This window comes from Phocoena phocoena, chromosome 1 (assembly GCF_963924675.1).
Source record: "Phocoena phocoena chromosome 1, mPhoPho1.1, whole genome shotgun sequence".
Taxonomy (NCBI): Eukaryota; Metazoa; Chordata; class Mammalia; order Artiodactyla; family Phocoenidae; genus Phocoena; species Phocoena phocoena.
Genome location: NC_089219.1, coordinates 26,048,405 through 26,075,066, shown reverse-complemented (window position 1 = coordinate 26,075,066; position 26,662 = coordinate 26,048,405). Strand labels below are relative to the sequence as shown.

At 42.2% G+C, this 26,662-nt stretch overlaps 1 protein-coding gene across 2 annotated transcripts; it reads left to right on the top strand.

Annotated features, from left to right (window-relative positions):
- The first annotated feature begins 308 nt into the window (after positions 1-308).
- RNF19B (ring finger protein 19B) lies at positions 309-25,132 on the top strand. 2 transcript variants are annotated; one of them, XM_065880083.1, is made up of 9 exons: positions 309-1,082; positions 14,114-14,319; positions 15,848-15,992; positions 17,377-17,539; positions 17,990-18,104; positions 19,117-19,257; positions 20,204-20,411; positions 23,164-23,295; positions 24,319-25,132. In XM_065880083.1, exons 1-9 carry the CDS (start codon positions 451-453, stop codon positions 24,773-24,775), a joined length of 2,199 nt encoding a protein of 732 aa, XP_065736155.1. In that variant the 5' UTR covers positions 309-450; the 3' UTR covers positions 24,776-25,132. The 2 variants fall into 2 exon arrangements, with proteins under 2 accessions (XP_065736155.1, XP_065736165.1); XM_065880093.1 differs by having other exon boundaries at positions 451-1,082; positions 15,851-15,992; positions 24,319-24,775.
- Positions 25,133-26,662: the final 1,530 nt, after the last annotated feature.

Below are 26,662 nucleotides of genomic sequence, written 5' to 3'. Positions count from 1 at the left end.
GCTGCAAGTGGCAATCGGCCCATCCTTGCGGAAAGGCAAACCGAAAACTCCACCTTATGGATGACGAGGGTCGGGGGGAAGGTATTGTAGCAGGAGGTCTAAAAAGCAGTTGGGTTACAGTCTCCTCAAGATGGAGGTCCTGGAATCACCTGACCCCCGAGGAGGCGGAGCTCCGCTCTAGCACGCCCAGCACGCCCCACCCCGCTCGGCCCCGCCCAGCGCCCCCGCCCGGGCGGGGCGGCGCGGGTTGTGAGGTGTCTTCGCGAGGCGCCTGCGCAGTGGGCAGCGGCGCGCGGGGCGGAGGCTTTATAACCACTTAGTCGCTGCCGTTCGGTTTCTATCTCTGGGAGGGCGGCTGAGCCGGCGGCGTTCGGGACGCCGGCTGAGGGGGCGCTGAGGCGTGAGCTGTGGCGGCGCTGAGCGCCCCTCGCTCCTCGGCCTCTGGGGGCCATGGGCTCCGAGAAAGACTCCGAGTCGCCGCGGTCTACATCCCTACACGCGGCTGCGCCCGACCCCAAGTGCCGCAGCGGCGGCCGGCGCCGGCGCCTCACCTTCCACAGCGTCTTCTCCGCCTCGGCCCGCGGTCGCCACGCCCGGGCCAAGCCGCAGGCCGAGCCGCCACCCCCGGCCGCGCCGCCGCCGCCCGCCCCGGCCCCTGCCGCGGCCCAGGCCCCGCCGCCTGAGGCGCTGCCCGCCGATCCGGCCGCCGAGGCCGAGGCGGAGGCCGCGGCGACGGCGGGGCCCGGGTTAGACGATGAGGAGGCGGCGGAGGGCGGCGGCTCGGGCCCGGAGGAGGTGGAGTGTCCTCTGTGCCTGGTGCGGCTGCCGCCCGAGCGGGCCCCGCGCCTCCTCAGTTGTCCGCACCGCTCGTGCCGGGACTGCCTCCGCCACTACCTGCGCCTGGAGATCAGCGAGAGCCGGGTCCCCATCAGCTGCCCCGAGTGCAGCGAGCGACTGAACCCACACGACATCCGCCTGCTGCTCGCCGACCCACCGCTCATGCACAAGTACGAGGAGTTCATGCTGCGCCGCTACCTGGCTTCGGACCCCGACTGCCGCTGGTGCCCGGCCCCGGACTGCGGGTGAGAGCGGGGGCGTGGCCCGGGGGCGGTGGCCGCGGCGGAGGGAACCTGGGGCCTGGGGCCGGTCACCGCGTGTGACCGGCCCCAGGGGCCGTCCTTTGCGCACCGTGTGTGTGTGTGTGTGTGTGTGTCCCAGCGTGGAGGGAGAGGTGAAGGATGATCAGGGGGAGGGAGGGCCAGGCGGCAACTGCGGAGAGCCGATAACCGCTAACCATCCGCACGCCCAGAAGAGTAGGGTAAACGCACCCAACACCCCACCACTGCCCGAGGGCTTGAAGTGGGGGCTGAGCAGTCGGTGAGAAGGGAGCTGTCCATCAAGTCAGGAGGCAGGGAGAGGCCGTTTTTGGTCGGGTGAATGCCCCCCTGTCCAGAGGTAGGGGACATGTCTTAATGAGGATGGGGAGGGGATATCTGGCAAAGGATGGAATGAGAATATCATTCTGAGGGGGCAGCGCTTTGGAGGGGTGTGTCCATTTGACTGGGGCATACTTTGCAGCGTTTCGGGAGGAGGGCTGTTCTTTCTGCCCACCACTGCTGAAAGTTGGAATGCAGGTGACTGAAATGGCACTAACGGAAAAGGACAGCTCCCAGGCAGCGCTCTGGGGGCACCCTGGGCATTGTGGTGTGTCTTCTGTGCCAAGCTCTTGGGGGGCCCCCTGTGGTTCTTACACTGCTGTCTTGGGCAGGGTGCAGAGTGGACAGACCCTTTCTTTGTCCAGAGAAGCAACGGGGCACTGAAAAGGATGCCCAGAGGTTGACATGGTAGGAGAAAATGTGTTTCCCAGCTCCTCTGATCTTGAGTTCTTGACGATGCACCATGTATGCCGACTTTTTAAGGTCAGTGAGAAAATAGGCAGTAGATGCAGAGACATAATACTACCAGATTTCACTATCTGGAGCATTCAGTGGACACCGCCCCCGACCCCCACCCCCCACCCCCGACCCTTACCTTTTAAAATCTGATTGTGTGTTACTGTCAGTACATCCCATGAACGATTGCATGCAGCAAAGAGGGGCGTCAGACTGTGCCATTGCCTGCTCTGCGACCTTGGACAGATCATTTTATTCTTGTGTGTCATGTTTTGAGGACAGAAAGATGCTAGGGATTCCTAGTAAAAAGCTGAGTGTTCGTTTCTTTCAAAGGAGTTAAGAAAGGCTCTTAATTGTAGCCTATATATCAAGGCTTTTAAGATTTCCATGATTCTGCTATTTGTCTCCTTCAAAAGAAGCCGACTTAGAGTGTCCAGGGGAGTAAGATGAGTTATCTTCTTCTATTTTTCTGTTCTGACAAACTTGTTTAGAGATGGGTGTGTTATTTAAGCTCACTGAGTTGGGGTTTCTAAATTACTTTGAAGTGTTGTGGTCAAAGGTTGGGGCATTTAACTATGGTAGGTCGCTTTCACTTTCAGTTAATAAGTATCAGAAAGAACCTCCTAGGCTCTTGGAAAAGTTTGCTTATATCTGGACATCTGGTGATCTTCCTAGCCTTAAGAGGTTAATTTACATGGTATTGAAGTTTTACAGACACTATTGATCTATTTTCTGAACCAAAGGAATATTTACTTAAGAGAACACTGCTTGGTTAACTTTGGAATAATATATTAACTCCTTTTTCAGATGTGAATTTCCTTGAATTTTAACTGAGAAATGTGGCATCACTCATTATATTTCTGGAAAAGTTCTCTTTTTGTTTTTATTTCTCTGAAGTCAATCTCTGTCTTTGCTCACATCAATAAAAATGAACAGGAATTAATTTACAATCTTGATGATGACAACTCTAAACCATTACTGATTTGGAAGTTATTAAAAAATTAGGCCATTTCTTATTTTAGCCAAGTATTGGATTACTACCATCCAGAGGTTTTTTTTAATTAGTTAAAAAACTAACAATTTTAGTATAATCTTTAAATGTGTTATCTGTGGGTTTAAAGAAGGTGAAGTCTGGGAAAAGCAAGCAGGCTAGCATCTGAGTATCTATGTGTCAGGCATACATAATTTAATTTGATCCCTGCAACATTGTAAGATAGATTTGATCTTGTTTTACAGATAAGGAAACTGAAGTTTAAATGAATTGAGTGACTTGTTTAGGGTCATATAACTAGTGGGTGGTGGAATCAGGCTTGGAACACTGGTCTTAACTCCAACCAAGGCCAGTATTCTTTTCTCGCAAAGCATAAAAAGCTTTTAAAAAGCATAGGCTTAACAGCATTATTGGGGATGCTACTGTTTGGGTCATTTCATCAAGTGTGGCCTAAGGACAATGTTGAGAGAGCCAAAAATGCTAGAATCTGGTTTCTCTTCTGATTCTTATTGTTAACAGGCTATTACATACTTTATTTTTCTTACCTGAAATAGGCCTAATCCTTTCCTTACTTGAGAGGCCTAATTGATATTTTCAGAGTGTTTTGAGAATTCAGTTGAAGGTGTTAGATAAACAGGGAGATAAACAGGGAGTAACTTTAAATTTCTGTCACTTCCCAAATAGGTGGGGATATGGCCAGTGGTTTTGCCACCTCTTTTTAATGTCATGAGAAAAATAGCTTGTTTTGTTTTAGTCAAACTGTTCTATTCTTCTGGGTCAGGTAGAAATCATGGATGAGAACTAGAAGAGAAGCCTAAGACCCCAATTGTGTCTTCTCATACCTGACCATCTTTACTGCCTGCAGATTAAGTTCCTGCTAGCCAAATTTATCAAGTTCCTTTTTGCTCTCTGTGTGTATATGTGTGTATTTGGCAGGGTGAGGGGAGCATATAAGTGATCTGATCGTTAGTTTTACTGTGATCACTCGCAATAATAACACTATATGTTAAACGATTCATTATTTGTTTATAAAATATTTGTGGAACAGAGAAAAGAATCTTGAATATTTCTTTTTTCATACTTAAATACAATTTTATTTTATTCATAAATAAGGGAACTGATTTCTATGAGAAAACATTCACATTATTATTAATATTATTAAGTACAATATTACCAAGTGCAATTTTTTTTTTTTTTTTTTTTTTTTGCTGTACGAGACTGTGGGATCTTAGTTCCCAAACCAGGGATGGAACCCGGGCCCATGGCAGTGAAAGTGCCGAGTCTTAATCACTGGATTCCCAGGGAATTCCCACCAAGTGTAATCTTTAAAACATACTTTCAAATGAGATAAAATTAACTCAGAATACAGATAACTGACATTTTTATAGTCCTTTATAATCTTCAGACTGTAACTTCATTCAGAAATAATTTCATTTTAGTTTCAAACAGGTAGATGGTGGTAAACTCATTTTATAAAAGAGAAGCCAGTTCAGAAAAGTTTAAGTGTGGGACCCAGTGTCTCACAGCTGATAAATGGTACAGTTGATATGCTACCCCTTAGAGTCTCTACTTAAGCACAAGGTCTTTTCAGAAACCTCCAAATCATGTAAACATGTAATGTTTTCCTCTCAAGTGCCCTGTTGCCTATCTTTAAACCCCTTCAGAATCTCTAGAAGACTGAGGGGTGAGCAAAGGAGACTACAGAATATTTCCTGGCATACAGGGGGCAGATCTTCTTTACAGAAGAACAGGAGATAAGGCTGTCTTGACCTGAATTCTTTGTGCAGGTCCACCACTCCAGCCTCTCATTGCTGCCTCTGTCTCCTGCAGAGACCCCCATCCCAACTGACCCCAGAAGGTAGTATCACTTATTGGCCGTCCTAGATAACTGGACTGGATTATCCCATAAACAGGAAGCTTCTGTTTGTCTAGTAACACTTTTATGAGGGAAGAGCAAGCTCCCTGAACAAGACAGATTTCTCAGTCAGTGAGGGAGGATTTTCACCTTCTGAAGCCTTCCTGAACCTCTTCTCTCTCTCTTTCTTTTAAAAAATATAATTAATTTATTTATTTTTTAAAGGTGGAGATGGGGAGCTTTTTTTTTTTTTTTTTTGGCGGTACGCGGGCCTCTCACTGTTGTGGCCTCTCCCGTTGCGGAGCACAGGCTCCGGACGCTCAGGCTCAGCGGCCATGGCTCACAGGCCCAGCTGCTCCACAGCATGTGGGATCCTCCCGGACCGGGGCATGAACCCGTGTCCCCTGCATCGGCAGGCGGACTCTCAACCACTGCGCCACCAGGGAGGCCCTAAAGGTGGAGATGGGGAGCTTTTAAAAACAATGTTTATTTATTTATTTATTTTGGATGCTCCAGGTCTTAGTTGCAGCACGCAGGATCTTCGTTGCAGCATGCAGGTTTCTTCTGCGACATGCAGACCTCTTAGTTGCGGCATGCAGACTCTTAGTTGCGCCATGCGAACTCTTAGTTACGGCATGCATGTGGGATCTAGTTCCCCAACCAGGGATCGAACCCGGACCCCCTGCATTGGGAGCATGGAGTCTTACCCACTGGACCACCAGGGGAGTCCCCTGGACCTCTTTTCTTAATTTAGCTCTGTACCTTCATTTTCATAACTCTTTATTCCCCCTACAACGCCCCTCGCCATTTACATCATCCTACAGCCCAATATGTCTTTCTCATATTTGCCAGAGTACTCATTCTAAAATGGAACATTTTATATCATTGCCCTGCTTAAAACTGCTCATACCTGACCTACAAGATGACTTCTTATGTCTTTAAGAACTTATTCTTTATATGATCTATCCTTATGATTTAAGACCCTTTATGGTCTCCAACCATCTTTTGATGTTGTTTTCTATTTTTCACCAACATCAATATTTCCCAAGGTATAGGCATTACTATTGAAAAGAAAAATATTTTATGATTGAATAAGCTTGGGAAATGTTGGATTGAACAAAATAAAGCAACTCTATTTCTGAGCTCCTTAGACCCTTTAAAAAATACTAATATACACTGTAAATCTTGTTAATGCTAATATGCAAATATTCAGTCTGGTATAATTTCCATAAACTGAGATCACCAGGAAACATGTTTTGTTTTGTTTCGATGACATCTTTAAAGCATACCTGAAACTTTCCCTATTTGCAGTTCTCTAAACTCCTTTAATAGTTATTCTGTCCTGCCTTCTGTTACTGTCCTTATTTAACACTAAATCTTGTGCTCTGAGTAAATTGAGAGCTCCTCTAGACTAGGATATCTATATTCCAACTTTTTCTACAACTCTGAACAAATCTTTCGATTAGGTCCCAGAAGAATGGGATGAATAGTTAAATTTTTGATACGGGGGATAAAGAATACACACTTTTGAGAGGAGAAACAGGTAAGAGGAGGGTGTGCAAGAAGAGGACAGACAAGTAATCATTAAACAGACACTTTTCAAAATCATATGGTGTTGAAACTTCGGTGAGTACTGGGTATTACAAAAAGGACTTAGACATGGGCCTCTTGACAGGGAGTTTGGCCTGGTAGAGGAGACAGATAGGTAAGTAGGAAGATAATTATAAATGCAATGTAATATATACTAAAGAAAATACAAGTGTTCTTAGAAGATGGATGAAAGGTTTTGCATGATGGTGTCAATAAAGACTTCGTGGAGGAGGTGATATTTGATCAGGGCTTGAAGAATATGAGTAGAAATTTATACCAGACAAACAAAGATGAGGGTAGAGAAAAAGGTGTCTTAAACCAGAATGTTATGAGCAAATGCATGGAGGTATAAAAATTTAAGACTAAGTCTGGAGTCTCGTTTGGTTAGCCTCTGGATATACAATATGGGGAACATGATCTGGGAAGTGAATTGAGATCCATCTGAAAAGGTAGATTGGATTCAGATTTATAGGTCTATCTATGCCATGCAAAGAAGTGTAAGTTTGAAGGACTTTTTTCTTTTTTGTTGAAGGATTTTAAGCAAAAGAGTAACATCATGAAAGATAAACTTCTGGAACTGGAATTTGGATTGGAGTAGGGAATAAAGAGGCTGCAGTCTCTTGCAGTTGTCTGGTCAAGAGATGACATGGGTTTGAACTAGCGCAGTCAAAAGGAAGATAGTAAGGGTATGGCTCACTGTGACAACTTGGCCCATGTTTTCCACCCTTATATATGCTCAGGGTCTGTTTGTAAATGGTTATATGGCCTGGAACGGTGAAGTACAGACATAATATAGGAACACATTTCATTAACTCCCAGGGTTTGTTGGAGCATAATCAAATTCATACTATTGGGAATTTTTCCCCCAGGGCTGGAGTAAGGTGATGCTGTGGTCTAGCTTGTCACACATTATAATGTTTCTCAAGATAGGAAATTAATGAAATTAATAAAAGTTGTATGAACTTAATGGGGGGAGGAAAGGATGCTTCTGTGTTCTTAGCATCATGCAATTCCATTTAGCTTCTAATTAGCAGACCTGAATGCTCTGTTCAACTAAGAAAGCAGAGTAGGAGAGAGGCTCCCGTGTAGGCCATGGAAGAGAGGGAACAAGATAGTCAAGGCAGTTTTGGTCTCAAGGATGAAGGGTTTTTCTTGACTGCCTGGGGTAGAAGATTGCCCTATTCAGAATTTAGGAGTTTGCTCCGCAAAGGGGCTTAAACAGAATTTTAGGATTAAGTTGTAGTACTTGACATAAAGAAAGCCAATAGATACATGGATAAATTTAAAAGATTGCTTTAGGGAAAAGTAATGGCCCAGGAGAAGAGCTAAATGACCTGGGGAAAGTAAAAAACCCAAACAGGAGAGGGTCTCTATCATTCATTCAACACAGGTATTTTAAGCATGAATCAGTGTGCTAGACCCTGGAGATTAAAAGATGGTTGATACTTTTCCTTCTCTAGTCTGGTTGGGGAAGCATACATATAAACAGATAATTACAATATAATGTGTTAAGTATTGTAAAGTAATTATGCACAGACACAAAGTGGGCAACCAACTGCCTGGAGTTAAGTGGATTTTTATAGAGAGGATGACATTTGAGCTGGTTCTTAAATGGCTAAGTATTTGCCAGGACAAGAAGTAAGGAGAGGGCGTTTCGAGGCTGAAAGGAACAGAATATGCAAAGGCCAAGAAGTAGGACAAATCACGCTGTTTATCTATACCATAACTTTTGGGACAAGATCTCAAATGCAGTTTGTTTTTTTTTAATAAATTTATTTATTTATTTATGGCTGTGTTGGGTCTTCATTGCTGCACACAGCTCTCTTCAGCGAGCAGGGGATACTCTTTGTTGCAGTGTGTGGGCTTCTCATTGCGGTGGCTTCTCTTGTTGCGGAGCACGGCTCTAGGCATGCGGGCTTCAGTAGTTGTGGCGCGCAGGCTCAGTAGTTGTGGCACGCAGGCTCAGTTGCTCCACGGCATGTGGGATCTTCCCAGACCAGGGCTCGAACCCGTGTCCCCTGCACTGGCAGGCAGATCCTTAACCACTGCACCACCAGGGAAGTCCTCAACTGCAGTTTTTAAATATGTTTAGTTTTGGGTTTTTTTAATAGAAATTTATTTTTTATTATTTATTTATTTTATTCATTTATTTTTGGCTGCATTGGGTCTTCGTTGCTGTGCACGGGCTTTCTCTAGTTGCGACGAGAGGGGGCTACTCTTTGTTGCGGTGCACAGGCTTCTCATTGCGGTGGCTTCTCTTGTGGAGCATGGGCTCTAGGCGCGCGGGCTTCAGTAGTTGCGGCACTCGGGCTCAGTAGTTGTGGCTCACGGGCTCTAGAGCACAGGCTCAGTAGTTGTGGCACATGGGTTTAGTTGCTCTGCGGCATGTGGGATCTTCCCAGACCAGGGCTCAAACTCGTGTCCCCTGCATTGGCAGGCGGATTCTTAACCACTGTGCCACCAGGGAAGTCCCAAAACATGTTTAGACTTAAAACATGTTTAGTTTTAAAACTCGAAGGCTGCAAGCACCTATACTACCATTTTAGGGATAGAATCTGTTTGGAGATTTTAATTAGCTCAGTGTCATGCAGTATGAGTCAGGCGTAAGGAGCCTAGACCAGGCACCCAAAAACAGGAATGCCAAGTCTCGTGCCCTGAGTAATTCTGTGTCATGGTAATAGGTTGCTGGGGGTCTTGAGTATTTGTGGTTATTTTACTTCTTGGAACCAAATTCCACACCCAAAATTGACATTGTCAATACTATCAAATGTTCTTTGAAAAAAAAGAAGAATCTGTTAATAAATATTTACTCCCACCATGTGAGGTAGGAATGGATCATGAAATGCTCAAGGCTTCCTGACTGGCAGTCTATCTAATATGTATTGTCAGAAGTTGACTTAATAATTTTCTGAGATCATCCAATACCTTTCTCATTTAACACAAAATAGCAAGCAAGTCACTTTCTTCAGGAGAAACGTTTTTTAACTTTAGTAGTTATTTTACAACTAGGTGGGATAAATTTGCTCAGAACTCCTACAGGGTATGAATCATTTGCATTCATACATTGACCTCTTCTCACTTTGCTCTTTCTGAGAAGAGTTTTAATACAGCCTGTATTATGTAACATAGATGATACCTTGTCATCGGTAATTTCAGTGTCATTCTCAAATCAGCTTGCAGAATCTATGATGAACCTGAGAACTTAAGTTGCTATCGTGAACATCTAATGCACAATCAAATAAGCAAACAAACCATAGAATAAATCTAAGAAAATGTTATTAGTCTTTTGTTTAAGCTGTTTGAGGTCTTTGACTGTTGGAGTAGAACATGGAATAGGTGACAAAGCCCCGATGGCAACACCTAAGCCTGAAATCATTGACCTGTCTAAAAATTGTTTGAACTTTCACAACTGCTGTCCTCCATTCTTCATTTGTTTGTTTAAATTACTTTTTTTTTAAAAAAAGAATTATTTTAAACAGGTGTCTACTTGTTAGTCTGTGCATTTAGTTGACATTTTTAGAATTAGTCAGAAAGGCTAACAGTTTGTAAATATATTGTTTTTTTGGTTTTTTTTTTGGTTTTTTTGCGGTACACAGGCCTCTCACTGTTGTGACCTCTCCCGTTGCGGAGCACAGACTCCGGACGCACAGGCCCAGCGGCCATGGCTCATGGGCCCAGCCGCTCCGCGGCATGTGGGATCTTCCCGGACCGGGGCACAAACCCGTGTCCCCTGCATCGGCAGGTGGACTCTCAACCACTGCGCCACCAGGGAAGCCCTGTAAATATATTGGATTGCTTGTAGGAAAGTAATTCTTGGTAAATAAACATGAATTATAAGAAGCAGTTGATACTGGTGCTGATAGATTCTGAATTGTCCATCTTTACTAAGAATATGTCAGAAGGGATTGGGGGGAGATATGGCCATATTCTATGTTAATTCATAAGATAGATGAGTGGTATTCTTTGATTCTGGAACCTGTCAAGAAAAGAGATTTCAAGGTATACGTTCAAATTGGGGAAAATAATTTTTTGGAAAGATAAAATGAGCTTTCAATATAAGTTGATCACGAACCCATCTATGTTCATTGTCTCTCAGTCTGGCATCAGACCAGCTTCACTATGAAACTTAAAAATGAAAAAGTATTGAAATCATAAAACTCCTAAAAGAAAACATACGCAGAACACTCTTTGACATAAATCATAGCAATATTTTTTTGATCTGTCTCCTAAAGCAGAGGAAATAAAAGCAAAACTAAATGGGACCTAATTAAACTTAAATGCTTTTGCACAGCAAAGCAAACCATTGACAAAGCAAAAAGACAAACTACTGAATGAGGGAAAATATTTGCTAATGATATGACTGATAAGGGGTTAATATCCAGAATATACAAGCAGGGAGAGGGTGTGGAGAAAAGGGAACCCTCTTGCACTGTTGGTGGGAATGTAAATTGATACAGCCACTATGGAGAACAGTATGGAGGTTCCTTAAAAAACTAAAAACAGGACTTCCCTGGTGGCACAGTGGTTAACAGTCCACCTGCCAACACAGGGGACACGGATTCGAGTCCTGGTCCGGGAAGATCCCACATGCCGCGGAGCAACTAAGCCCATGCGCCACAACTACTGAGCCTGCACTCTAGAGCCCGCGAGCCACAACTGCTGAGCCCACATGCCGCAACTACTGAAGCCCGCATGCTTCTCTGCAACAACAGAAGCCACCGCAGTAAGCCCGCGCACTGCAACGAAGAGTAGCACCTGCTCGCCGCAACTAGAGAAAGCCCACACACAGCAATGATGACCCAATGCAGCCAAAAAGAAAAAAAACTAAAAACTAAAAATAGAACTACCATGTGACCTAGTAATCCCACTACTGGGCATATACCCTGAGAAAACCATAATTCAAAAAGAGACATGTAGCACAACATTCATTGCAGCACTGTTTACAATAGCCAGGACATGGAAGCAACCTAAATGTCCAACGACAGATGAATGGATAAAGAAGATGTGGTACATATATACAATGGAATATTACTCGGCCATAAAAAGAAACGAAACTGAGTTATTTGTAGTGAGGTGGCTGTACCTAGAGTCTGTCATACAGAGTGAAGTAAGCCAGAAAGAGAAAAACAAATACCGTATGCTAACACATATATATGGAATCTAAAAAAAAAAGGGTCATGAAGAACCTAGGGGCAGGACAGAAATAAAGATGCAGACGTAGAGAATGGACTTGAGAACACAGGGAGGGAGAAGGGTAAGCTGGGACGAAGTGAGAGAGTGGCATGGACTTATATATACTACCAAATGTAAAATAGATAGCTAGTGGGAAGCAGCCACATAGCACAGGGAGATCAGCTGGGTGCTCTGTGACTACCTAGAGGGGTGGGATAGGAAGGGTGGGAGGAAGATGCAAGAGGGAAGAGATACGGGATATATGTATATGTATAGCTGATTCACTTTGTTATAAAGCAGAAACTAGCACACCATTGTAAAGCAATTATACTCCAATAAAGATGTTAAAAAAATTAAAATTTTTAAAAAAGGTAATTAAAAAAAAGAGAGAGACAGACATGTACCACAGTGTTCATTGCAGCACTGTTTACAATAGCCAGGACATGGAAACAACCTAAGTGTCCATCGACAGATGAATGGATAAAGAAGATGCGGCACATATATACAATGGAATATTACTCGGCCATAAAAAGAAACGAAACTGAGTTATTTGTAGTGAGGTGGATGTACCTAGAGTCTGTCATACAGAGTGAAGTAAGTCAGAAAGAGAAAAACAAATACTGTATGCTAACACATATATGTGGAATCTCCAAAAAAAATGGTTCTGATGAACCTAGGGGCAGGACAGGCGGAATAAAGATGCAAATGTAGAGAATGGACTGGAGGACACGGGGAGGGGGAAGAGTAAGCTGGGATGAAGTGAAAGAGTAGCACTGACATATATACACTACCAAATGTAAAATAGATAGCTAGTGGGAAGCAGCTGCATAGCACAGGGAGATGAACTCAGTGCTTTGTGACCACCTAGAGGGGTGGGATAGGGAGGGTGGGAGGGAGGCGCAAGAGGGAGGGGATATGGGGACATATATGTATAGCTGATTCACTTTGTTATACAGCAGAAACTTTACACAACATTGTAAAGCAGTTATACTACAATAAAATTATACTACAATAAAGATGTTAAAAAATTTTTTAAAATAAAAAACAAAAACAAAATATATAAGCAGCTCATACAAATCAACATCAAAAAAAATTTTTAAATGATCCAATTGAAAAATGGGCAGAAGACCTGAATAGACATTTCTCCAAAGAAGACATACAGATGGCCAACAGGCACATGAAAAGATGCTCAACATCATTAGTCATCAGAGAAATGCAAATTAAAACCACAGTGAGATATCACCTCACACCTATCAGAATGGCTATCATCAAAAAGTCCACAAGTAACAAATGTTGGCAAGGATGAGGAGAAAAGGGAGCCCTCGTACACCGTTGGTGGCAATGTAAATTGGTACAGCCATTATGAAAAACAGTATGGAGGTTTCTCAAAAAATTAAAAATAAAACTACCCTATGACCCAGCAATTCCACTCTTGGGTATTTATCTGAAAAAAGAAAAAAAAGACCAACACAAATTCGAAAAGATACATGCACCCCAATGGCAGCATTATTTACAATTGCCAAGATATGGAAACAACCTTAAATGTCCATCAACAGATGAATGGATTAAAAAGATATGGTATATATGTACAATGGAATACTACTCAGCCATAAAAAAATGATATTTTTCCATTTGCAGCAACATGGATGAACCTGGAGGGTATTATGCTCAGTGAAATAAGTCAGACAGAGAAAAAAAAAATACTGGATGATATCACTTATATGTGGAATCTAAAAAATAAAACAAGCTAGTGAATATAATAAAAAAGAAACAGACACACAGAAATAGAGAACAAATTAGCAGTTACCAGTGAGGCAAGGGAAGGAGTAAGGGACAGGATAGGGGTAGGGGATTAAGAGGTACAAACTACTATGTATAAAATAAATAAGTTACAAGGATATATAGTACAACAGAGGGAATATAGCCAATATTTTATAACTATAAATGGAATATAACCATTAAAAATTGTGAATCACTGTGTTGTACACCTGAAACTTACATAATGTACATCAACTAAACTGCAATTTTAAAAAAGTGTACTTACTTTAGTTTTTGCTGTTGTACTTTATTTTACAAATGTTCTATCCTTTAAACAAATTCTATTTTCTCTAAATATATCAAATCATCAAAAGGAAATAGTTTTGTACCCTTATTTATGAAACTTACTGGGACAAACTGCTCCTAAAGCAGCTTAAACTATGACTGAATACATGCTAGAAATTCAGGCTGGACTTCCCTGGAAGTCCAATGGTTAAGACTCCACACTTCCACTGCAGGGGGCACAGGTTTGAACCCTGATCGAGGAACTAAGATCCTGCATGCCATGCAGTGTGGCCAAAAAAAAAAAAAAAAAAAAATTCAGGCTAAGTATGATATTTTCCCCTACTTTTTCAGGAGATAAATGATATGAGTTTTTAGAATCTCAAGAAACAATTTACTTTCTCACACAGAATGTTTTAAAGTTTGTTAGGTGTGCTCGTGCATGTGTTATTTGTTATATGTGTGTTCTTTCCTCTGCATCGTATGAAGTGGTGGGGGTACCACACAGTGTTACCCCACTGGGACTGATGCATGTCTTAACTTACTTATATCTCTTCCTATCTCCTTACCCAGGTATGCTGTTATTGCCTATGGCTGTGCCAGCTGCCCAAAGCTGACCTGTGAGAGGGAAGGCTGCCAGACTGAGTTCTGTTACCACTGCAAGCAAATATGGCATCCAAATCAGACATGCGATATGGCCCGTCAGCAGAGGGCGCAGACATTGCGAGTTCGGACCAAGCACACTTCAGGTCTCAGTTATGGGCAAGAATCTGGACCAGGTATGAGTTGGCATTGTCTCATTTGTCTCTTTATTGATATTTCATAATGTGAGCCCAAAGCTGGGAGAGATTACCTTCCTGTATAACTCAAGGATTAGAGAGCAGAGACTATTTGTTTTTTGTTTGTTTGTTTTTATAAATTTATTTTTATTTATATTATTTATTTTTGGCTGCATTAGGTCTTCGTTGCTGCACTCAGGCTTTCTCTAGTTGCGGTGAGCGGGGGCTACTCTTCGTTGCGGTGCACGGCCTTCTCATTTCAGTGGCTTCTCTTGTTGTGGAGCACAGACTCTAGGCACGTGGGCTCAGTAGTTGTGGCTCACGGGTTCTAGAGCGCAGGCTCAGTATTTGTGGTGCACAGGCTTAGTTGCTCCGCGGCATGTGGGATCTTCCCGTACCAGGGCTTGAACCTGTATCCCCTGCACTGGCAGGCGGATTCTTAACCACTGCGCCACCAGGGAAGTCCCAAGTGCAGAAACTACTTGGTAATATTTTCAACACTGTATTTGGTATGTAGCTTCTCTCTCTGACCATTTATAGGTTGTCCAACCCAGGTGAAATTGGAATAAAGCAAAACTGAATTCTGTACTTTCTACCTTCTTAGTAGTGTGTCTCAGATTGGAGAGCAGTTGGTTCCTTTAGCTAGGGGCTTTTTCAGAACTTTCACTGTGAGCAGAAAGACGTTTAGTATTAAAACTGTACTGTTTTCCTACTAGCTTTAAATACATCACTGGTTTTGGAAGTAGGGTACAGATTTAAGGAAAGGAAATAATATTAGTATGGATTAATGATTAATCTTAAAAGGAGGAATATCACACATTCAGTTCCAACCTTGACATGTCAGAGTGAACCTCATTTAAAATGTCAGTGGGTTTATTGCCTTTTATAAGTGTGCTTTATTTCACTGATGTCATTTGAGAGAAGCTAGTAGGAAAGATTTTACCATTCACTTTTTCCTGGCACAGTATAATCTCCTAAATTCTCTTTGTAGTAGGATAGTTCCTAGCTTGCTGTGAAAATTACCAGGTGTATGCTATATAGCATACTCAATTGTTTGTAGGTTTTGAATTTTAAAGTATCATGGGAAGGGACTGTGAATTATGTTAACAGCAAATCACAGTGATACTTGTACCTGAGAAATGAGTTTAAAGCCAAATGCAGGCTGCAGACTATTCTTCCTGTAGGACTGTGCTTTTAATTCTGCCAGCCTATTGGCTGCTGAAATTCCATTTTTCTTGGAACCATCTTTCTCTCTAGGGAAGTCTCCTTGCTCAGAGTGTGGCTCTAGTGCTGTGTAAGATGCCAGATTGGGGGATAGGCAGCTCAGTATGAGACAGGATCCATTTTATGAAATTTCCTGAGGTCTAGACATAGCCAGCCTTCCACTGAAGTGGGTTGCACAATTTGGAATCCTCAGTCAAGAATTCTTGACTGCCTCTTCATTTCTTGTGCATACTCCTAGGAATAATAAAATCAAACGAGGTTTAACTAGGGATATTTTTCTACCCATTCTTTCTCCCCCACTTAGCAGATGACATCAAGCCATGCCCACGATGCAGTGCTTACATTATCAAGATGAATGATGGAAGCTGTAATCATATGACCTGTGCAGTGTGTGGCTGTGAATTCTGTTGGCTTTGTATGAAGGAGATCTCAGACTTGCATTACCTCAGGTGAGATGAGAAAGTGTCTATTGTTTTTATAGTCTTGTTCTCTTACTGATGTAGGGAAAAGGATGTCAAAGAAACATCGTTGTCTGTCCTCTCATTACAGCATAAGGAAGCTTATGCTGTAAAAAAGTTCCTCTGAAACACCCTTCCAATCATGTTTTTCTCCAGCTCAGCAACTTCCAGTGACTGTTTTCCATTACCTTCCAGATATAGTTCAGTTTCCCTAGCATGGCTTTTAAGGTTTTCTGCAGTCTGGCCCCAATATACCTTTTTCCATTTTGCTTTCATAAATGCTATGTCCCAGATTATCTGTGTCTCTTCTGTGTTATCTTACCTCCATACTTCTTCATGTTCTTTCCTTCACCTGGAATACTTTATAATCACCTCACCCCCCAGCAACCCCCTTTTATCTCAACTGTTCAGTTCTTGTTCAGCCTTCAAGGGCCACTTTAAATGCCATTCCATCTCTGATGCCTTCCCCCAGGCATCTCTGATGCCTTCCCCTCATTCTTCTTTACTGACATTCTTTAAATGTTCTATAAACGTCATCATGACTTTTACTTCATTTACGTGTCTAATTTTGTTAAACTATATTAAGAGTCTTCAGGCCAGTATACCTTTTTACAGTTCCTTGGATATAGTAGTCACTAAAATATTGTCCTGAAGGAGTTAATATTTACAAACTTAACATTCATTGTGTGGATGAAACATTTTCATTTCCAATTTAGCAAACATTTGGTTACTTACAGTATATCAATTATTGGGGACACAGGGGTGCGTAAGACATGATCCCTACTTTCAAAATTACTTTTATCTAGTAGAGAAGACAGTACAAAGGGAGTGGACAAAAGTGGTTGGACTCAGAAGGGCTGAGTGTAAAAGTAGCCAAACTCAGAGTATGAAACTGTCATAAAGGGTATGATGAAGTCTTTTTATATCCTATCCCAGGAAGATGGTTTGCAGTATCTACATATGCCAAGAAAACTATGCAAATCAGAGAGAGTTCATTAGCTGCAGGACACAGTATGTATGGATGAGATGTCAAGTGCATAGACTATGCAGGATCCCACGTAGTATCACTCAAAGAAGTAGGTTCAGTTTGGTGGGTTAGAGAGGACAGAGTGCAGCAGAAAAGAATGGAAAAGAGGTTTCGTTTCAAGTCTGGAGGCCTGCCTTTACGAAAAAAGAAAAAAAAAGTAAAGAGCCATAACTCTAATAGTCTGGCCTTGTCCTTTGCTCCCCTTCATGTAATAAATTCATTTCTTGTAACCTCTTGTAACTGTTAATCACTCCTATAGAAAAGAAGGCTCTTGCTCTTATCAAGCTCTCTGATGACAATAGCTGCATTTGTAATATTGACATTAACTTCAACATGTTTCCTCTGTAGCCCCTCTGGCTGTACATTCTGGGGCAAGAAACCATGGAGCCGTAAGAAGAAAATTCTTTGGCAGCTGGGCACATTGATTGGTGCTCCGGTGGGGATATCCCTCATTGCTGGCATTGCCATTCCTGCCATGGTCATTGGCATTCCTGTTTATGTTGGCAGGAAGGTAAGATATGTTGACTTCTGTGCATGTTCCATCTTCAGGTTTGTTGGTAAAGGTTTGAAGGAAATGGGGAGGAGCTTATGTTTCAGAGCTGCCTGAAAGCCAGCTGGTTCTTAAATAAAACTAATTTCTTAAATGGATTTTCATAAATCCCCAAGAGATCTGAAAGTTCTTATTAACATCCTGGGCCTGGTTTGTCTCAGTGACTTAAAGGTAAAATGCTTACTTCACTCCCCTGAGTTACTTTGTCTCTTCTTATATTAACTTTTTCTGTATTAGTTTATATCGTCCTGGTCTGAGTTAGATTAAAATGTGAGAAAGATGTCTCTTTGACATGGGGGAATATGTTTTAATATAGATAACTTAAAAGGGAATATTCACTTATCCTTTTTCTCCCTAGCAAAAAGATTGATGTCCTAACCTGCTGACCTGAATTTTCTTTCTTATTCTTAGATTCATAGCAGGTATGAGGGAAGGAAAACCTCCAAACATAAGAGGAATTTGGCTATCACAGGAGGAGTGACTCTGTCGGTCATTGCATCCCCAGTTATTGCTGCAGTTAGTGTTGGTAAGAAGCTAGCCAGGACCATGACTCCTCCCCTTACACGACCCACTCCCATTAGCTTTCTGGCCTCGCAGTTTAGCCAGCCGGCCAGGTGTTTCACCCTGGATGCTCCTACATTTTATGTCAGACCCACCTTGGGAGTTTATTAGGCACTATTATTATTATCAGCCACACTAAAGTATCAGAGTTTGGGATCTTTCATTTGTAAGTTAGTGCCTAGAACTCCATCTGGCACATTAAAAAGATTGAATTAAAAAATATTACTTTAAGGCCTAGTTTTTCACCTTTCCTCTTCCTTCTTCATTTGCCACAGAACCCACAAAACAAAATTACTTTTGATTTGCTTAATGCCTCACAGTATTTTGGAAGGCATGAGGGTCTGTTTTAGAATAATAATAATATAATATTTTCTGAGACTCTCCATGTGCCAGGAGCAGGTCTGAGTGTTTTGCCTGTATTAATTTACTTAATCCTCACAGCAGCCCAGTTGTAACAGAAAGGTGCAGTAATTTGCCCAAGGTCACTTAGCTGGGACATGAATTAAGGCAGTCTGACTTCAGAGTCTGGGTAACAACTAAGCCATTCTGCCTTCCACAGCAGCAAGATTTTGGAATTAACACTCTGGGGGGATCCTAAACCCTAGGAGTCATTTATTTAATGTTTGATTATTGATTGGTTCTTGGATTAGCACTTCAGCAGTGAATGGAAGGGGGAAAATGAAAGCAACATATATTTACTGTGCTGAGCACTGTACATACATTGATCATTGGCAACCCTAGGAAGATATGTCCAAGGTTATAACAGCTGGTAAATTGGAGACAGGATTCTAATCCAGGCCTTTCTGATTCCAAGTCCAGTCATCATTCTGTTGGACCAGTCTACCTCTTTAGCATAGCTATCTTCTGTCTTTCCTTGGCCCTTTATAAAGTGGTTTGTCTGTGTTCAGCCCTGGGAAGGAGAATTCAGGGCAGCTGCAACCTGATGGCCTGCTGACATGTTTCCTTATCTTTCCCAGGTATTGGTGTCCCTATTATGCTGGCTTATGTTTATGGGGTTGTGCCCATTTCTCTCTGTCGTGGAGGTGGCTGTGGAGTTAGTACGGCCAATGGAAAGGGAGTGAAAATTGAGTTTGATGAAGATGATGGCCCAATCACAGGTAAAAGGAGAATTTTAATTTCCCTTTGAATTTTTGGAACACAAGATAAAAGTCAGTAAAATTCAGCACATTTTACAGAGAGATTGACATTGGATTACATTGGCTAATGAGCTTTATAGTAGGTAAAGTATTTTTAGCTTTTCATTTCTTTTTCCCAGAGTTATTAGGTTAATTCCCCTGGTACTTGCCTCTGTGTGGCAAAGTACAAACTAGTAGGACGCCAAGTAACTCTAAGTATGCTGGTAATAGTAAATTACATAATTATAATTATAATAAAGTCTTATATCTGCATTGTACTTTATAATTTTCAGAAGACTTACACAGTTGTTATTTTCACTTGGCTTTTACAACAGCTCTGAAGAGAGAGGGCCAGGGCTGTTATTATCCCCAGTTAAAGGGAACTTAGTTAAGCCTTTGTCTCAACGTCTGTTAAATGGGTTTAAGAGCTTCTGCAGAGCTGGAACTATAGCAAGTCTTCTGACTTATACTTTGATGTTGTTTTCACTTTACCATATTAACTAACCTGGGACACAGAGATCCCCAAAGGTCTTTCAAACTTCCTGCTAGAGTCAGCACACGACCTAAGTGTATCTTGAAATTTTCATGTTTAATTAGATGACATCTATAGTGTAATGGAAAGAATAGGAGACTTAGAATCAGATTGTAGTTTTGTGTGACTAGCCACAGACAAGGCATTTAGTTCTAAGCTTTTATTTCCTCACCTAAAATTGGGGCTATTAGTTCCTAGTTACTGGGAAGATTACATGTGAGCATATGTTAAAACACCAGATATGTGGTGGCTGCCTGTAGTAGCTATTCATTAAGTGAATAAATGAGTATTTTTCTACATGAATATTCTCTGCTCTGAAGAGTCATTGCAGGAAAATGCCAGACTCTGTTTTGATGCTGTGCTATCATCAATTGAGATGTTTGGTTCCATCCCCAGTGGCAGATGCCTGGCGAGCCCTCAAGAATCCCAGCATTGGGGAAAGTAGCATTGAAGGTCTAACTAGCGTATTGAGCACCAGTGGAAGCCCTACAGATGGACTCAGTGTTATGCAAGGTCCATACAGCGAAACAGCCAGCTTTGCAGCCCTCTCAGGGGGCACACTGAGTGGCGGCATTCTTTCCAGTGGCAAGGGAAAGTACAGCAGGTAAGCAATTTCTAACAGAACCAGTTGGAATTATAAGAAGTAACATATCATATTGAGCCATTTCTCTGTGCCAGGCATATCTCATATAGCATATCATTTTGATTTAATCATCAGTGGTGTTTTTTTGTTTTGTTTTGTTTTAACTTTTACAATTAGAAAATAGGCTAGAAAGGTTAAGCAACTTAAAAGGTCTGTGTTTTTTCCCACTGCACCATAGTGGCTCCATATAAAGAATAATTTTTTTTTTTTTAAACACAATAATCCTGTGTTCCTGGCCAATCTCTCTGTTTTGTTTTTTTTTTTAAATATTTATTTATTTATTTTGGCTGCACCAGGTCTTAGCTGCAGCACACGGGATCTTTAGTTGCAGCATGTGAACTCTTAGTTGCGGCATGCATGTGGGATCTAGTTCCCTGACCAGGGATCGAACCTGGGCCCCCTGCATTGGGAGCACAGAGTCTTAGCCACTGACCACTAGGGAAGTCCCAATAAAGGATAATCTTGACTTCAGATCCTCCCTCTACTACGTTAGGCTGCCTCCATCAGGAAGGGGAAGCATGCATTTTTGTAGAATTCCCAAGACTGTGTCCTCCATTAGGCTTATCACTGGCTTTTAGTTGAACAGCATTTATACTATATCTTGTGGCTTATTGGTGCTGTGATCCTTAAAACCTTCCTATTCTGATTCCCATTTGATAGATAAGGTAAATCAATTCTATAAACTTGTGTTGAGAATATGTAAAGCTTTATGACTAAAAAGGTATGACTTGGTTGGTCGTTTTACCAGTTAGAAAAAACAGAACATATTCAGAGGAGCATAGCAGATGTTACATGAGAAGCAGTTATTTGAACGCACTGGAGAAGAGAGCCCTGGGGAGGGGTAAAGGTGGTACAAAACAAGGTAGGGAGGTAGGGGAGATGCTTGCCTTCAGATATCTGAAGGGCCTTGAACTGGAAAAAAGCATTAAGAGTTCTGCCTCATGCCAAGAGATAGATTAAGACGATTTGGCAGAAGCTAGAGGGAAACTAATTTTGTTTCATTATAGAGACTATAGGAAAAATCTATATAAAGTCCAAAGAAGGGATGGATTACATCTATCCCTGGAAGTGTTTATAAAGTGAGACCAGAGGGCCATTTGGCTCTTAGAAGGAGTCAAGCAACAGATGGCAGATGGACTGGATCCCACACCTGAGTGCTTGTCAGTTACCTGGGAGCCTTTTCAAAATAGATGTCAGCACCCTATCCGAGAATTAATAAATTAAAATCTCCCAGATTCTCTCCTAATCTCCTAGGGATCTGTGTTTTGAAAAGGTTCCCCTGGTGATTTTAGCATAGCCATTGCACAGACTAGCATCTGCGAACCACGTAAGGTGATAGATGGCCTTTGTGAAAGGCCTCTTCCAATTCTAACTGTGATTCTATGGCAGAGCTGAAACTAGGACCCAGGTCTCTGACTCAATGTACTTTCCATTGCACTGCCTCATTTTCCTGAGCCATGGCACATTTTTGAAGGGCATCTAAGGCTGGAGCAGCAGAGCAAAGACTCAGGCAGCAGGATGGAGGTTGATTGAATGTGCAGCTGCAGGCTGCTGCTGACCTGCCTGCGTTTCATGACTCTGGTTGTCTCTTGTTAGGGGATCCTGCCCGCACATGCTGGAGAATTCACTGTTGTGCTTTCTTAAAACCAACACCCCTGTAAATAAGCAGACATAATTGGAGACTGACTTGCTGAAACTGCAACTTAGGCAGTCCAGCTATTCCAGTACTGTGAAAGCCTTTTATAGGAAGTGAATGAGTCAGATGGGTTTAACTGTGAAACCCATTATGAGGAAATACTTAAGTGTGCAACCAAATGATATTGGAGTCAAGAAAGGAAAAGCTGTGGGTCCTCTGAGACACCATTGGGAAAGTTTGCTGCTCTTGTCAGAGGTTGACTCTTATTATGTCCTTTAAGCTCGTAGGCTGGGGGTAATTTGATTGCTAAATGTTTAAGTTCCTAGTATGTGCAAGACATGGAGGGTAAAGCATGAATGAGGTGTGGTCTCTCCTTTTTTGGAGCTCACAGATGACTGGGAAAGAGATGCATAAATTGATTTAATAAATAGGTAGGTGCTGTGGGAGCACTTAGCAGGAAGTGACTGGTTTGATAGAAGAATGAAGGGAGATGATACTTCCTTTGTTGTTAAGGACTGAGTATGAGTTTGTTCCATAGAGAAAGGAAACTTCCAGAGAGAGGGACTAGCATATGCAAAGTCATAGAGATATAAAATGTGTATAGGTACATAAGGAAAGAAAAAAATTCAGTGTGATTATGATTTAGGACCTATGGTGAGAGATGGAACTGGAGAGAGAGCTTGGAGGCAAATCAGTAGACCTTAAATGCCTGTTGGCAAGAGGGAGCCAAGAGAGGGCTGGTAGAGTGATCAGGTTTTTGTCCACGTTGGCACTGATCTGGAAGTTGTTTGACTTGGACTTAGGGCTACTGGAAAGAGAGCCCAATTGCAGTTACCTACTCGGGAGCTGTTGAGGGCCTGAAGTTAAACAGTAGCAGTGGGGATGGAAAGGAGGGGACGATTTCAGTAGATAAATTTAAGAGAAGATGTGTGGGCATCTGTTTGAGCTATTTGACATTTGGAGAAGATCAGATCAACTCAATTTGCAAGAGAATAATGGAAGAGGTATGTGCCAGGAAGCAGACTGTCTCGGAATACCCAGGTCTTGCATTAACTTAAACGTCCCCTCTTTACACAGGTTAGAAGTCCAAGCCGATGTCCAAAAGGAAATTTTCCCCAAAGACACAGCCAGTCTTGGTGCAATTAGTGACAACGCAAGCACTCGTGCTATGGCCGGTTCCATAATCAGTTCCTACAACCCACAGGACAGGTATGTGAACAGTCAGAAGCCTAGGAGAGGTTGCATTTTTTTGGTTGGGTTTTGGCCTTAGAAGCTCAATGCCTCATGTTAGGGCTCTGTGTACCATCTAGTGTGATACATAGTGTGTATACCCTGTGAATTCATCGAGCAAGTTCTTGGTATGGGAGTATTTGGCATCTCTTGATTGATTTTTCTTGTTAGCACTTGATTTTTAGAGGTTCTTTCTTACTTTTCTATTTCCTTTTTTTTCCTTTTCTTTTCTTGGCTATTGCAACAGTGTAATTATTCACATGGAACTGAAGAGCTAGATTGGTGTCCATTGATGTATGTATGTAGCTCTATGGTTTCTGCTCTCATGTTGCTCTTTGCTTGATGTGGCTCCTGTTGCCTATTTCTCTTTATATTTGAGAAGCTAGTGTATCTGGTATGGTGTGACTGCAGCACTCCCTACTGGAGAGATTCTGGTTTCTAATTTTGGCAGAGAAGTAAAAAGCTGTGACTTCTTTCACTTTCATATTTTGAGTAAGATAGTGTGAGGCTCCGAACCTTAGTTGAATTTTGGAAGCTCATTATTAGTTGTTTAAAGAAATTGGCAGAATAACTAATAAGGACCTACTGTATAGCACAGGGAACTCTTCTCAATACTCTGTAATGACCTATATGGGAAAAGAATCTAAAAAAGAGTGGATATATGTATACATATGTATAACTGATTTCATTTTGCTGTACAGCAGAAACTAACACAACATTGTAAATCAACTATACTCCAATGAAAGTTAAAATATAAAGAAATACAGAAATTGGCAGAGATGTTTGTGTTTGTGTGTGTATTTTAAATCAACAAAAAGATCTAATTGTTCTTCTCCATCTTATTTGAGTGTTAGGTTAAATTTTATTTTCTCTAAAAGTGAGCTCTATTCTACTATTTACCTATATTTTCGGACTTTCTAATCCTGAACCCACAAACTGCTTTTACCAACAGGTATAGCATGACCCATGCATGATTCAGCAAAGTGGATTTTGTCTCCACAGAGAATGCAACAATATGGAAATCCAAGTGGACATTGAAGCCAAACCAAGCCACTATCAGCTGGTGAGTGGAAGCAGCACGGAGGACTCACTCCATGTTCACTCACAGATGGTGGAGAATGAAGAAGAAGGTGGTGGTGGCGGTGGCAGCAATGAGGAGGATCCCCCCTGCAAACACCAAAGCTGTGAACAGAAAGACTGCCAGGCCAGCAGACCTTGGGACATCAGCCTGGCCCAGCCCGAGAGCATCCGCAGTGACCTGGAGAGCTCTGATACGCAGTCCGACGATGTGCCAGACATCACCTCGGATGAGTGTGGCTCCCCTCACTCCCAAGCCGCAGCCTGCCCCTCAACACCCAGAGCCCCAGGTGCACCGAGCCCAAGTGCCCATATGAACCTCTCTGCCCCAGCTGAGGGGACGACTGTCTTGAAGCCGGAAGATGCAGAAGCCAGAGTATGAAGTGGAATAAATGCTCCTGTTCTGAGAAGCACACTTGTAACTGCATCTTTTGGAATCTTTTTTGGGGGGCAGGGATTTACATATTTTATTTCAAAGATTCTCTGGTCACAGGTTTTCCCCAGGGAAATTCTGAGAAATTTGCTATTTCTTAACAGAGGAAACATGGAAACTTTGCCCTTGGTTCCACCCCCCATCCCCTTTGCCCACCCCCCACTCTTTTTTAGTTTTAATTTATTGGTTAAACTGATGGTGGCAATCTGTGAGGTGTGTCAAAGAGTGTACAGATGTATGTGTGTATATTGTATGTATGGTAACATATTACTGAAGGACACATTTTAATAAAGATTTCTGTCGTAATTCAACTCCTCTCATTTTCCTTGGCTTGGATAGTTCTCCAGAGCCAAGTGTTTGAAACAGACCACTACATCTTTAACAGTCTCTAGATCTAAGCTTTCCTAATCCCAGGGAAGAAGGATGGTATTCTAACCAGACTGCAGTGGAGTCATCTGTAAACCAATGACTCCTAGTATGACAGGAAGCAAAGCCAAGCTTGACTTGGACTGTGTAGTCAGGCTGAAGAATTAGCTGAGTCAGCCAGATAGAGAAGCTGGAGATTAAAACGAGCCTTGTTTGCCCTCTAGAGGCAGCTGTGCAGTTTTCCTATTAAAGCTTTATTTACCCCTTTCTGCATTATAGTCACTATTAGAAACGTGCTTCAGAGAAGGAAAGGGGTATCAGTTCCAGTGGCTCTTCAGAAATCCCAGTGAATGTTGCATGGTTATAAGTTGGGGAACAGAGTATTCTTACTGGATAAAGAAATGTACCTATTCTGCATAATCACCAAGCAATATCCTAGGTGTTTGTTATGCTCCCGTGTACACATTCCCTGTTCCAAAAAACTCTCTAGTTTTGCCAATCTAGTTTGAGTAAGAGGGACTAAGGAATCTGACTAGGATTTGTAATGAAAGAGAGGAGGCATGTCATCAAAATCACAACATATTTAATTTTATCTGATCTTATAATTTTGTCAGAATTGAGCTAAGTTAGTGCTACTTGGGGTTTTGGCTCTGTCTAGAATAATGGCCTTAGAAATCAAAGCTCATACATAGTATAGCAGAAAAATTAAAAGATTTATGAAACCTGATCTGAGATTCCAAATCTGGCAGTAATTTACTCTGTGACTGTGTGAGTCAATTACTCTCTCATACCGCTAATATCCCCAACTCTCAGACAGTATTTAAGGAGCTTCCAGTGCCAAACTTCTCTGTCACTTTAACCCTGGGCCCAGAGGAAGAATTGAAAACGTCCTTTCCCTGAGGACCAGATGGCTTTCTGTTTCCTTTCACAGATGCACCTGCTCTTTGTCTTCCTGGCCTGCGCTTTACTACGATGAGGATGATGAGTCTGGACAACAGCCATCTTGGAAGATTCTTATCTCTTGGGCACTGCAACCAGACTTAGCACATTACCCTGCACCTGGGACAGGAGGTGCTGTTAGTGGACTTTGGGTCTCTAGAAGAATGACCAAGAGGGTGTCTTTGTGTGAAAAAGGGAACTTGTTGGGAAAAGGGGCAGACTGTATGGAAATCTCTGAAATGCAAATTATCAACTCAAGACTTGTATTTCTCTTGAAGCAGCATGAAGAGAGCAATTAACTTGGATAAAATCAAGGAAGTCTTTTGGAGGGGCAGGAGATTGCAGCCAAACCTGTATTTTTATCTAGGCTCCAGTTCTTACTGCTGCGAGAGTTGGGCTACGTACTCTGAGTGTGTTTACACTTAGCCAAAATGGGGATCATAATCCTAATTATGGAGTTGTAAAGATTAAGTAAGATGGTGTACTGAAAACGCTTTTGTTAAAGGCCCATATTTTTTTTTCTCCTGCAGG